This window comes from Anopheles merus, chromosome X (assembly GCF_017562075.2).
Source record: "Anopheles merus strain MAF chromosome X, AmerM5.1, whole genome shotgun sequence".
NCBI lineage: Eukaryota > Metazoa > Arthropoda > Insecta > Diptera > Culicidae > Anopheles > Anopheles merus.
Window position 1 is genome coordinate 19,014,170 of NC_054081.1, and position 10,431 is coordinate 19,024,600.

General features: G+C 49.3%; 1 protein-coding gene across 1 annotated transcript; it reads right to left on the bottom strand.

Moving 5' to 3' along the window:
- Positions 1-248: 248 nt before the first annotated feature.
- Positions 249-7,036, bottom strand: LOC121592022 (dihydropyrimidine dehydrogenase [NADP(+)]). The gene is made up of 6 exons (XM_041913230.1): positions 6,778-7,036; positions 6,366-6,507; positions 3,841-5,134; positions 820-2,351; positions 586-743; positions 249-505 (listed from the first exon to the last, which is right to left on the bottom strand). Exons 2-6 carry the CDS (start codon positions 6,411-6,413, stop codon positions 418-420), a joined length of 3,120 nt encoding a protein of 1,039 aa, XP_041769164.1. The 5' UTR covers positions 6,414-6,507; positions 6,778-7,036; the 3' UTR covers positions 249-417.
- Between the last annotated feature and the right edge of the window lie 3,395 nt (positions 7,037-10,431).

A 10,431-nucleotide genomic window follows, 5' to 3' on the forward strand; every position in this document is an offset into this window, starting at 1 on the left:
GGATAAAAAAAAATCACTTCACCAATGTAACGTAGAAGGCAGATCCTTACTTTTGTCGCAAAAACTGTCGCTTTGTGTTTTGTGGTGGTATATTTGATGGAAACTTTTTGAAGTAAGATCAGTTTGTGTTTGCAGAATAAAAATTTCTATACTATAAATGGTTTTGCTCATTGAAATTTCATTACAACTTCCTTGATACTAAAACATTATTTGGAAAGAGTCATTATTTGAACGCTGAATGCACAATGTTTGTTTAGAAAATCTCTTTATTGGTAAAACAGGATACATATATATATATCTTTTAAATGCCTTAAGCGTATTGTAAACATTCATCTAACAGCTGCTTTTGCACCCGATGTGTTCTTCACTTTAGTAACGCGTGAGGAAAATGCGATCTGGCTTCCCCTTCTCGTTTGTCTACTGCGATGGGCTGAGCGCGTGCACTGCGACACTCCCGTTCGGACGACCACGCTTGATGACGTGTGGAATCTTTTTCGGCACCATGCTGAAAGCAGACAGACACCGAATGTTACCGCTGTGAAGGGGCCGAATGGGTAAATTTTTCAACCGTCCCGCAGATCTTACCTGATACAATCGATGATGGGACAGACGGAGAGGCACAGGTTGCACCCGGTACAGTCGTCGTTGACGTGCGGCAAATGCGTAACCGGATCGAACTCGATCGCCTGGTAGCCGGAGTCGGCACAGGTCATGTAGCACTTGCCACAGTTGATGCACAGATCCTGCAAAAGAAAGCGTTAAATTATGTCATGCTCAATCCACAATGCCACATCCCGTCCCGTGTCCCGTGGGACTTACATCGTCGATCAGTGCGACAACTTGCTTGGTGTTGTCCAGCTTTTTATAATCCCCGATGCGGGGCAGCGCCCCGCCCAGCACATCCTTCACGCGCGGGACAGCGGCCGGCGTGGCCGGCTCGTTCCTATCCGGCGTGTGCCCATTCGTGCCGGGCTCGGGCGCACACGGATCCCACAGTGGACCGTGCTGGAGGCGCAGCTGGGCCAGCTTCTCCTCCCGCTGCTTCTTGTACTCGCCGAAGTGCAGCAGCGGCTTGCCGTCTTCAGCTCGCAATGGAGCGACCGGTTTGCCCTTCTGCAGCTTGGCCGCTGGTGGCGACTGGCCATCCCAGGGCAGCGCTTCTGGCGGCGGGTTCGCGCGCAGATAGAGCAGCGCCTTCAGTCCGAGTATGTAATCCTCGATGACGGTAAAGTCCTGGTTCTGCACGGAGGAGCAGATCTGTAGGATCGGGGCACCGCACTGGATGAACTGCAGCGCGACCTCGGCCGAGTCGATGCCGCCGATGCCGCATATTGGGAAGCCGGGCAGCTTGTTCGCGATCAGCGAGATGGCCCGCATGGCCTGCGGTCTGGTGGCGTTGCCCGACACACCGCCGTACGTGGTGCGCCGGTCGGCACCAACGGCCGGCCACGGGCTGCCATCCGCCCGGAGCGACATCAACCCCTGCACCGTGTTGATTGCCGACACGCCGTCCGCCTGACCGCGCTTGGCCGCCTGCGCGATCGACACGATGTCGGTAATGTTGGGCGTGAGCTTTACGAAGAACGGTATGCGTACGGCACCGCGCACCCAGCGCGAAATATTGTACACCAGCTCGGGGTCTTGGCCGCAGGCTAGCCCCATGCCCGACTCGCCCATCCCGTGTGGGCAGGACAGGTTGAGCTCGAGCATGTCGGCCCCGGCCGCTTCCGCCCTCGACGCCAGCTCGACCCAGTCCGGCTCGCTGTACGTGCACATGATGCTCGCGATCAGCACGCGACTGGGGAATTCACGCTTCAGCTCCCGGATGCCCGTTAGCCAGTAGTCGCAGCACTTCTCCGAGATGAGCTCGATGTTGAGGAAGGCACCCTGCTGCGGACCGTAGTGCTGGCCGGCCGTCACGCCCCGCACGATACGCGGGCTCACGTTCGTCACCATGTCCTTGTCCAGCGCGAACGTCTTCGTCACGGCAAAGCCCCAGCCCTGCTCGAACGCGCGCCGTATCATGGCGGTGCTGGTGGTCGGAGGGGCCGACGCGAGCCCGAATGGATTCTCGAATCGCACGCCGCACACCTCCACCGACAGGTCGACCTTGTCGATCTCGGTGTAGAACAGGGGCAGCTCGGGCTTGGCGTCGAGCGGGATGCCCTGCAGATAGCAGTGCATGTACCAGGCCGCCGTCTTGCCGTCGTTCACTGATTCGACCGTCGTTTCAGCCGCGCCCGCCAGATCGCCCCCGCAGAAGACGGCGGGCAGGGAGGTCTGTTGGGTTTTCGGGTCTACCTCCGGCAGTCCCCAGCGGTTCATCTTTAACCCGTCCAGTGCGCTAATGACTATACAAAAAAGAAAAATAATACAAAACCAAACAAAGATTATTATCGATTGATCTCAACTTCCGCCAGCATGAGCAGGTTCGTCGTCTCCCAAGGAACATTTTAAATCTTATCATAGGTCTAATGATGTTGTTATGGTTATTCCATTCAGTCTTCCTGTTTCATTTGAATGTCTTGTATGACCTAATAAGACAATAATAAAACTTACTTTAGATTGAAAGGGCCCATCTACAGAACTTTGTTAAAAACTAGTTAAAACCATTTCTAGACCTTTAAGATATGACGCGCAAAAAAAACTTTCAAAATTACAGCTTATTGCTATGGATATATTCTTGAGATGGCAATCAAGTAATGAATATTAAGTCATAATAATGATTGAGAAATATATGAGAATTATTATGTTGTCTTGATATTTTTTCTGATAAAATTTGACACGAAGAGTAGAAATCCATAGCAAGAAAATTTCACTGTTGAAATACATTATAATAAATTGAAAAATATCAAAGCGCCTCAATAATATGCATCTTTTTAGTTTAAATAAACATATTTGTTTAAACATAAAAACTTGTTTAAAAAGCCCCCAATTTGCATGAACAGCTGTGTCATAATAAACATGACGTAAACAGCGTTTTGGAAATTTCCATGTTTCTATCTGTCATGTAAACTATGTATTCGTTTATCAAAATATCCACATGGCTGACACAGGTTGGACACACAAATCAACATCCATAAAAATGGATTCCATTGGCTTTAGGTCAGAAGGACCACAAGTTTAGTCGATTTATAGTGCAATATGTGTGGCTAAGATCGTTTTAAACAACACTTAGCGCTAGTGCAGACTAATAAGTATAAAGACTCTCGGCGTATCGGCAGTGTCAGAGATACGCGGATCCTGGTATACGCATATTTACATAATCGCAGTTTTCTCTGTTTTATCCCCTGCATACATTAATAGAATTATACATATATCTAAAAATCTTTGCAGGGAATAAAACCACCCACTGGAAGCAAAAGGAAAATAAAATTAAATATATTTAGGTTGAAAACCGCCATCCGCCTTACTTACGCAGAGGTTAGGAATTCTCGGCTTATCTGCGTTTTGCGTTTATATCGTAATTCAGGTACATCCCTTATTGTCTGTTCCAAGTTCCCTTCATCCAAGACTTTATATGCATTTAATAAGATCAATTGATCTTGATGACTTAGTCCCAAATAACAAGTCTTGAAACGTGCTTAAGTAATTGTTTACAGGTTGATTCCAGCCAGTCACCAAAACTCCAATTTTAGTTTTAACAGACTTGCAAGCGTCTTCAGAACGTTTCAAAGATCTTGATCTTGAAGATCTTGAAGATCTTGAGCAACTTTAAAGACTGTTAACCATCTTCAAAAGACATGTTAAAACTATGTGGGTTAGTACACTCATAATAAAGAATGCTTTTAGACATGTTTAAGTATAAAAGGGAGGGTAAATGTTTCTTGGACTACTTACTGTCAGCATCGTACAGCCCGGACCCGAACGCGGAAATGATGTAATTCGCCTTCAGGCGCGTGATCTGATCCTGGTCCTCCACCCAGTTTCCAGTCTCGTCCTGCTCGGTCCGGTAGAATTCCATCGCGGCTATGCGCCCCGCCCGCACAATCACCTCCCGCGGCGCCATGAACGGTATGAACTCGCAGCGCTCCTCCCGCGCCAGCTCGACCTCCTCCGGCACGGCGCGTATGTTGTTGTTGCCCTTCCGGAACACGACGAACACCTTGCGGGCACCGCAGCGCAGCGCCGACGTCGCACAGTCGAACGCAGTGTCGCCCGCGCCGAGCACGATCACGTTGCCATGGAGCGTGGGCAGCTTGGCCGACTGCTTGCACCCGCATAGGCCCGGCTTGCTACCGTCGGCGACCTGCGGCAGGAAGCTCTTGGACGTGTAGAACCCGTGCTCCTCCGTCAGCCCCTCGAACACGCGGTCCACCTTCGGCTGCGGCAGTCCAATGCCCAGAAACACCGCATCCACGCCCCCGTCCAGCAGCCCGCGCACGGTCAGATCCTGCGCCGACAGGGCTCGGTTCAGCTCGAACCGGACGCCCAGATCCTTCACCAGGTCCACCTCGAAGTTCACCACCTCGACCGGCAGCCGGTACTGCGGGATTTCGGCCGAGCTCAGCCCGCCAAGGTACGGGCGCCGCTCGTACACCGTCACGTCCCGGTAGCCGAGCCGCCCCAGGAAGGTGGCACAGGACAGCGAGGCCGGCCCGCCGCCCAACAGGGCAATGCGCTTGTTCGGATGCTTCAGCGGTGCCACGCCCGGCGGCACAATTTGCCGCAGCCCCATCCGCTTGAACACCTCCGTCGCGAACTGCTGCAGGCCGCCGATGTTGATGGGGCCCTCCTCGACTGCGGCCAGATTGCAGCCGCCTACGCACAGGTCGCTGGTCGGACATACCATGCCGCACGTCAGCCCGAGCGGATTGTCCGAGAAGATGGCCTTGGCTGCACCGTAGTAGTTCCGGTTCGCGATGCTCGTGATGAAGCTCTTGATGTCCAGCTGCGTCGGGCAGGACTTCTGGCACGGTGCATCGGCACACTTGAGGCAGCGGGCCGCCTCCTTCAGCGCTGCCCGCTCGGACAGCGTTGTATGCTTGATGTCGGAAAAGTCGTTCGTAAGTGGGGTGCAGGACGTGCAGGAGCGGTCTTCATTGCGCTTCCAGTGTTTCTTCACCTTCTTCGTCACGGTCGTCGGTACCAGCGAGCAAGACTGCTTCACGCGCGGATTGAGAGCGAGCAGGCTCTACAAAAAAAAAGAAAAAAAATGAAAAATGTGGTGACTTTGTTCGGTTTGGGATGTACGTATTTATTAAAAATGAGTCAGGTACATCTTTGCAGCATGAACAGCTCTTTGAAAGTTTTTGTTTTTAATTTGCGACTGCTGGCAGCTTACCGGGGTTTCCAGGCGTTCTCATAGTTGTGGGACTCATCCATGACTCTTTCTGATGGAAAGTGAACTTCATATGTTGGAAATTGGACTCTATGACACCCTTTTTAGACAGGTTCCTTGAAAATTCCTATTTAATTTGTCCAACAAGGGTACTATAGAGTCTAATTCCCATTACATTATGTTAATTTCATGGAAGAAGGAGCCTATAAAGTGTCCCACCGCTATAAGAACTCCTGGAAAACCCTGTACATTTAATTAATTATTTCGTTTGTTGATTCTCGGTCAATGATAAAACTTTTCAGCACCGAAATCATTCAAAAAAGTAATTGATGAGTAGAAAAAATAAATCTTCCGAGAATTAAATCTCAATGCAACGTACAACTGTCTGTTGTTCATCACTGTTACAGAGCAAATTTAACGTTAAACTCGCCTTTGTGCCTCTTTCGTTCTGAAGTGACTCACGCTACTAACGGTGGTTGTTATTCCCATCACTAAGGCGAGTGTTTGTTGTTCAGTTTGCAGGCAGTCAGACTGCGCGGTTTTACCCAAGACGAGGAAACACAAACACAGCCGCAAAACAACCCCACAAGACGCAATGTTTTGCGTTGCCACGACCCTTCAAAGGGAAATGGAAGGGCAAACACGAGATTGAACGAGACGGTCCTCTGGTGCAAACGAGGGCACATGATGTAATGTGCCATTTGACGGATGCAGTGTACTGAGTGTGTTTGTGTGAGTGTGTGCATAAACACTGCTACAATTTATTGGCACTGCATCAAAACAGGCGAGTCAGCACTCGACAGAGACAGCCAGAGTGACCTGATGCCCGATGCCCACACCCGCTGATACGGCATAGTGCGGCGAGATAAGCGAGAAGCGATCGGATGTCGGGTCGAATTTCGCTCGCCACGCGTGATCTGCGGCTGCGTGACGTCGGTCGGCGAAATAGGCGACCCTGAGAACGATAACGTCATATTCGGCGTTTCGCTCATTACACAATGAGCTCTTGTTCTCGCGGGCGACGCTTGGCGTAATTGCGCAGCTAGCATTCAATTGGGGGTTGGTTAACGGCGGCCCCACTTACTTCAATGTCCGGCAGATCTTTGCTGGTCAAAACACTAGCACAACTCATGCTGAGATGTTTCAATTCTCGTCTATCTAGCACACAGCGAGCAGTTGATTGGAGGCTGGAGCGTTAGGCGGTTGAAAGGAGTTGAGTTGAATCCCTGGCAAAGGTGTGTTCAGCAGTCAGCGTAGCGGTAGAGGCGCAATAGAATGAAAAGGGAAAGTATTTATGATTAGTCACTTTATTTCTTACAAACTATGAAGAAAAGAAAAAAAACACACACACACACACTTTCGCTCGACCAGCATCTCTTTCAAGCGAAACAACTACGAAACACACAGCCTCCTCACCAGTATGACAGGTGTGGGACTGCTTAACAGCACCTAACAGTGTCCCACGCAACCCAGCTCCCGCTCGCCCCATACCTTACCTAGTACGTAGGCACGATCACACACTGTTGCCTCTCGCACGACACAGAAAGCGAACACACGGCTGCTCAGCTCGAACACTGAGCATAGACTGAAAGTGGCCAGCGTGCGGCGCAACATGCGCGGTCTAGCCCACATACCACCGCGTCGACATAACTGTATGCGAGATGATGTTCTGCGCGCTGCTGGTACCTTCTGGCGCAAGTGTGGAACGTCCCGGTGTGTGCGGAGCCGACGGAGGCTCGTACGGAGGCAGTACCCACCGCGAAGAACCTGATTGGCCGTAGCGGTGCTGTGTGCGTAGTTAGCTGGCGGGCGGGTGGAATGTTGTCGCTAGCAGCTGATTGTGTGCGGGCCCTGGCAACACGCAACAAGCGCGAGGGGAATGTGATATCAACCAACTTCGGCTGTTTGTGTGTGTGTGTTTGGCTGCGTTCATGCGCGCGCGCCTCGCGTATGTGGCAAGCGATAAGAGATCCATACGCAGAACGCTGGCAAAGCTGGGCCAATTGACAATTGGCTTGATTGATTGTCGGTCGTATCGGCGAGGTCAACCAAGCGTCCCGCACAGCTAACATGTGTCAAACATACGGGCTTGGGCTTGGTATTGGGAGGGCTGATTCTAGCAGATTGAGATTAGCGCATCAAACAAAGGGCCTGAAACTCGACTGGTTTTAGTCATGTTCTTGGCTTCATGTTCGTACAACAGCTGATGGTATGGTAGAGTGTTTGTCTGGGATATAGCTATGCAATCTTCGGCATAGACATTTTTTGAATATTTCTTTTGGACTGCAATAAACATCTGAGAACAACCAACTGGAAGGAATGCAATGATAATGCATACTGAACCTGATTAATTTAGCGCTAGATCTTCTTTAAGTGTTCAAGGTCAACTATGATCTTATGAAATACCTGTACGATCTCGTTATCTTCGCATCATCAGGCAGGGGTTTCTGCAGAAGACAAATATGAAAGTGCATCGATCCAGGAATTTCTGCCGTAGGAATTGAGTTCCTATTCCACGTCACTTCCAGTTCCACGTTGTAGATTATACAGATATTTAAATACTTTGAAGCGCTGAAGAAGTTGTATCACATTGGCAGCTTTTGCTTATGCCAAAAACTGTAACATTAGAATATATTTTTGTTCTTCTATTTGGCGTGTCGTTCTATGCGGACATGTAAATCTATACAGGCTTTCGCGATTTACGACGTACCACACTGCCGGGTAGCCTGTCCTTGCTAGTCCTTGACGACTGCACCACGGGACCGCTGCTTAGAATATAGAGGAAAGAAATTACCAACATTACACCAAGAGTCCATTTTTTGTCGTCTGTTCCTGGTCTACTAACACGTATTAAAGTACTGGAGTACGTGTTGGTTCAGAACATTCGTGGTCGAGAGAGCAAAGCTGTAGAATTATTCGATTATGTTCCAAACCTTCTTCGTAGGACCGCTACCCGCTGGATTGTGATACATTCCATACCTCTAAATCGGAATAGCTTAGACGTAAAGGCGACCGATTTTAGGGCATACAATGCGGTTCGAATTATTGCATTATCTCTGCTCGCTCTCCACCTAAAGCAACTCTCGCCTTTTTAAACTCTTGTCTAGACATGAAGCTGCAGGCAATGAGAGCTGCAGGCACAGAGAGCAAAAGTGGAAAGAAAAAAAAAACACACGCACACACACCACACCAAATGCGATAATCCTGTGCGAACCACCCGATCTCAACGGTGAGCGTAGGGTAGGAGAGCGCCGGATGCGCAGAGTACGATTTCAGTAATGGTTTTGATTTAATTAGCTTTGTTCAGTCAGTAAATCTTCTCCGCACCGATCCATCTTGCCTTGCCCTCACGGGTAAGAAAGACGGTGCTGCTGTTGGTGCCACTTCCAGCCGTTGGCGATGTTCCGGCGAAGCGTGAAATAAAAGTCTTGTGGACCCGATCGGGTCCCCGCAATCGCGCATATGTCAAAAAGTTCACATTGTTTCATGTGCGTCACATGATTCTGCGATTGTGAACACCAAAACTTCCTCCCTCCCGCCACCTAAATCTCTCTTTAAACTGCTTCTATTTCGTCTTTAGCAATAAAAAGAATCAAGCAAACAAAAAAAATTTAATAAAATAATAATTCCCCCCTTGCCCAAAGGCGCCATCATCCCAAAAGTGCCCGAGATTGACGCAGGGCACATTTCTGCTTAGAAGGCTCTCCGAAACCCATCGAGTGACATAAATCACTGTTTACGGTTGGTTGGTGTGGTAAACGAAACCGCTATACCAGTACAGCGTTTAGACAAATATCCGTGCTGTTCTCAGGAGATGGCATCATTTTGCTTTTCAGAATTTCTACATCTAAACACATGCGGCGTAGGAAGTTCGTTTGATCGGCAGGAGCGTAATTATTGCACTGGCTGGCTGTGGGACGAACCCTCCCGCACGGACACCGTTGGCTTGGCCCCCTCCATAGTGCTTTCCTTTCCCGCAGGGCTGGCTTGGTGGGTTTGTTTTGCAGTTGTGAAAGAACAATCTGCTTCCAGCAGTCGAGTTACACAACACAGCCAAAACATCCCAACAGGCACGATACACAAAGCGTCACCAAAACAAAACAAAAAAAAAAAACAGAAAAACAAAAGGAAAAGAAAACCACCAAAAACCTTCAGAGCGACATTCCATTCCACTCCGGCAGGCACTGATGAATATGGAACAATATATCCCTGTATCGGTAGCCGTGGCAAGCGTGGTGTGAATTGATAACGAGCCGGCAGCAGTGCGAGGAAATATCCCGCCCAGCATCCACGCGCCAAGCATGCCCCGTAGGTCTTTACGTTTTTGGCTGTCATCCTTTTTAGACGCTTCTTCCCTCTTATACGAAATACGTCCGCCAGTCTTCAGGATCCTGCACATTCTTCATATGCTGCTTCAGCTACTTACACCAAACGCACTTAAAAGTTCACCGTACGCAGCATCTGAAAGTTTGGCTAGATCGGATGGAAAAAGTCCTCTGGTCCACGGATTCTCGGGGCAACTCGGCGACGGGAGTGAACTGATTGGAAAGTGATGTGCACGGGGATGAATTTGCAACAACTAATCAATATGGAATGCATACGCTGTTGTTGCGACGAGGATGACAAAGTGGAGAGTGGGGGGGGGGGGGGGGGTTGTCCCATGCGGAGCAGGGTTTTTGTTGGAACCGGCCACACACTGATGACTATATGATGAGATGCTCTGGAGATGATCTGGAGATGGTAGCGTAACCGAATGGAAACTCAGAGCACTATCGGAAAAAGACTGTTGATTGAACGATGCCGTGTCGAAAAGCGAAAGTTCCATTTTGCCTGGTTGTATTATACAGGCTTATCAGGGTGTTAAAAATCAAACATGCTTTATCTTGAACACCAACATCTGAGCGTAGTTTCCCGAGAGAGACTAAAATTGACTTTCCAACAAAGCTACTTGTCATCCCACCCGACAACAAAACAACACAAAAACAGCAAAAGATCCATTAGCTCCAGCTCCGTTAATTAGCAACCAAGCGTGCCCCGACAAACGTTGAAGCGCTTTAGCAAATCACACACTCTCGCTCTCTCACACACACACACACACATTGCATTGTATTGTTTTTACATGAGTAATTTAACTTCTTTTTAATGCGTTA

Coding starts and splice junctions, on each gene's coding strand:
- LOC121592022 (XM_041913230.1), bottom strand. CDS start 6,413: ATGAGTTGTGCTAGTGTTTTGACCAGCAAAGATCTGCCGGACATTGAA. Junction 744..819: donor TTGTCGCACTGATCGACGAT/GTAAGTCCCACG, acceptor TTTCTTTTGCAG/GATCTGTGCATCAACTGTGG. Junction 506..585: donor CCCATCATCGATTGTATCAG/GTAAGATCTGCG, acceptor GTCTGCTTTCAG/CATGGTGCCGAAAAAGATTC.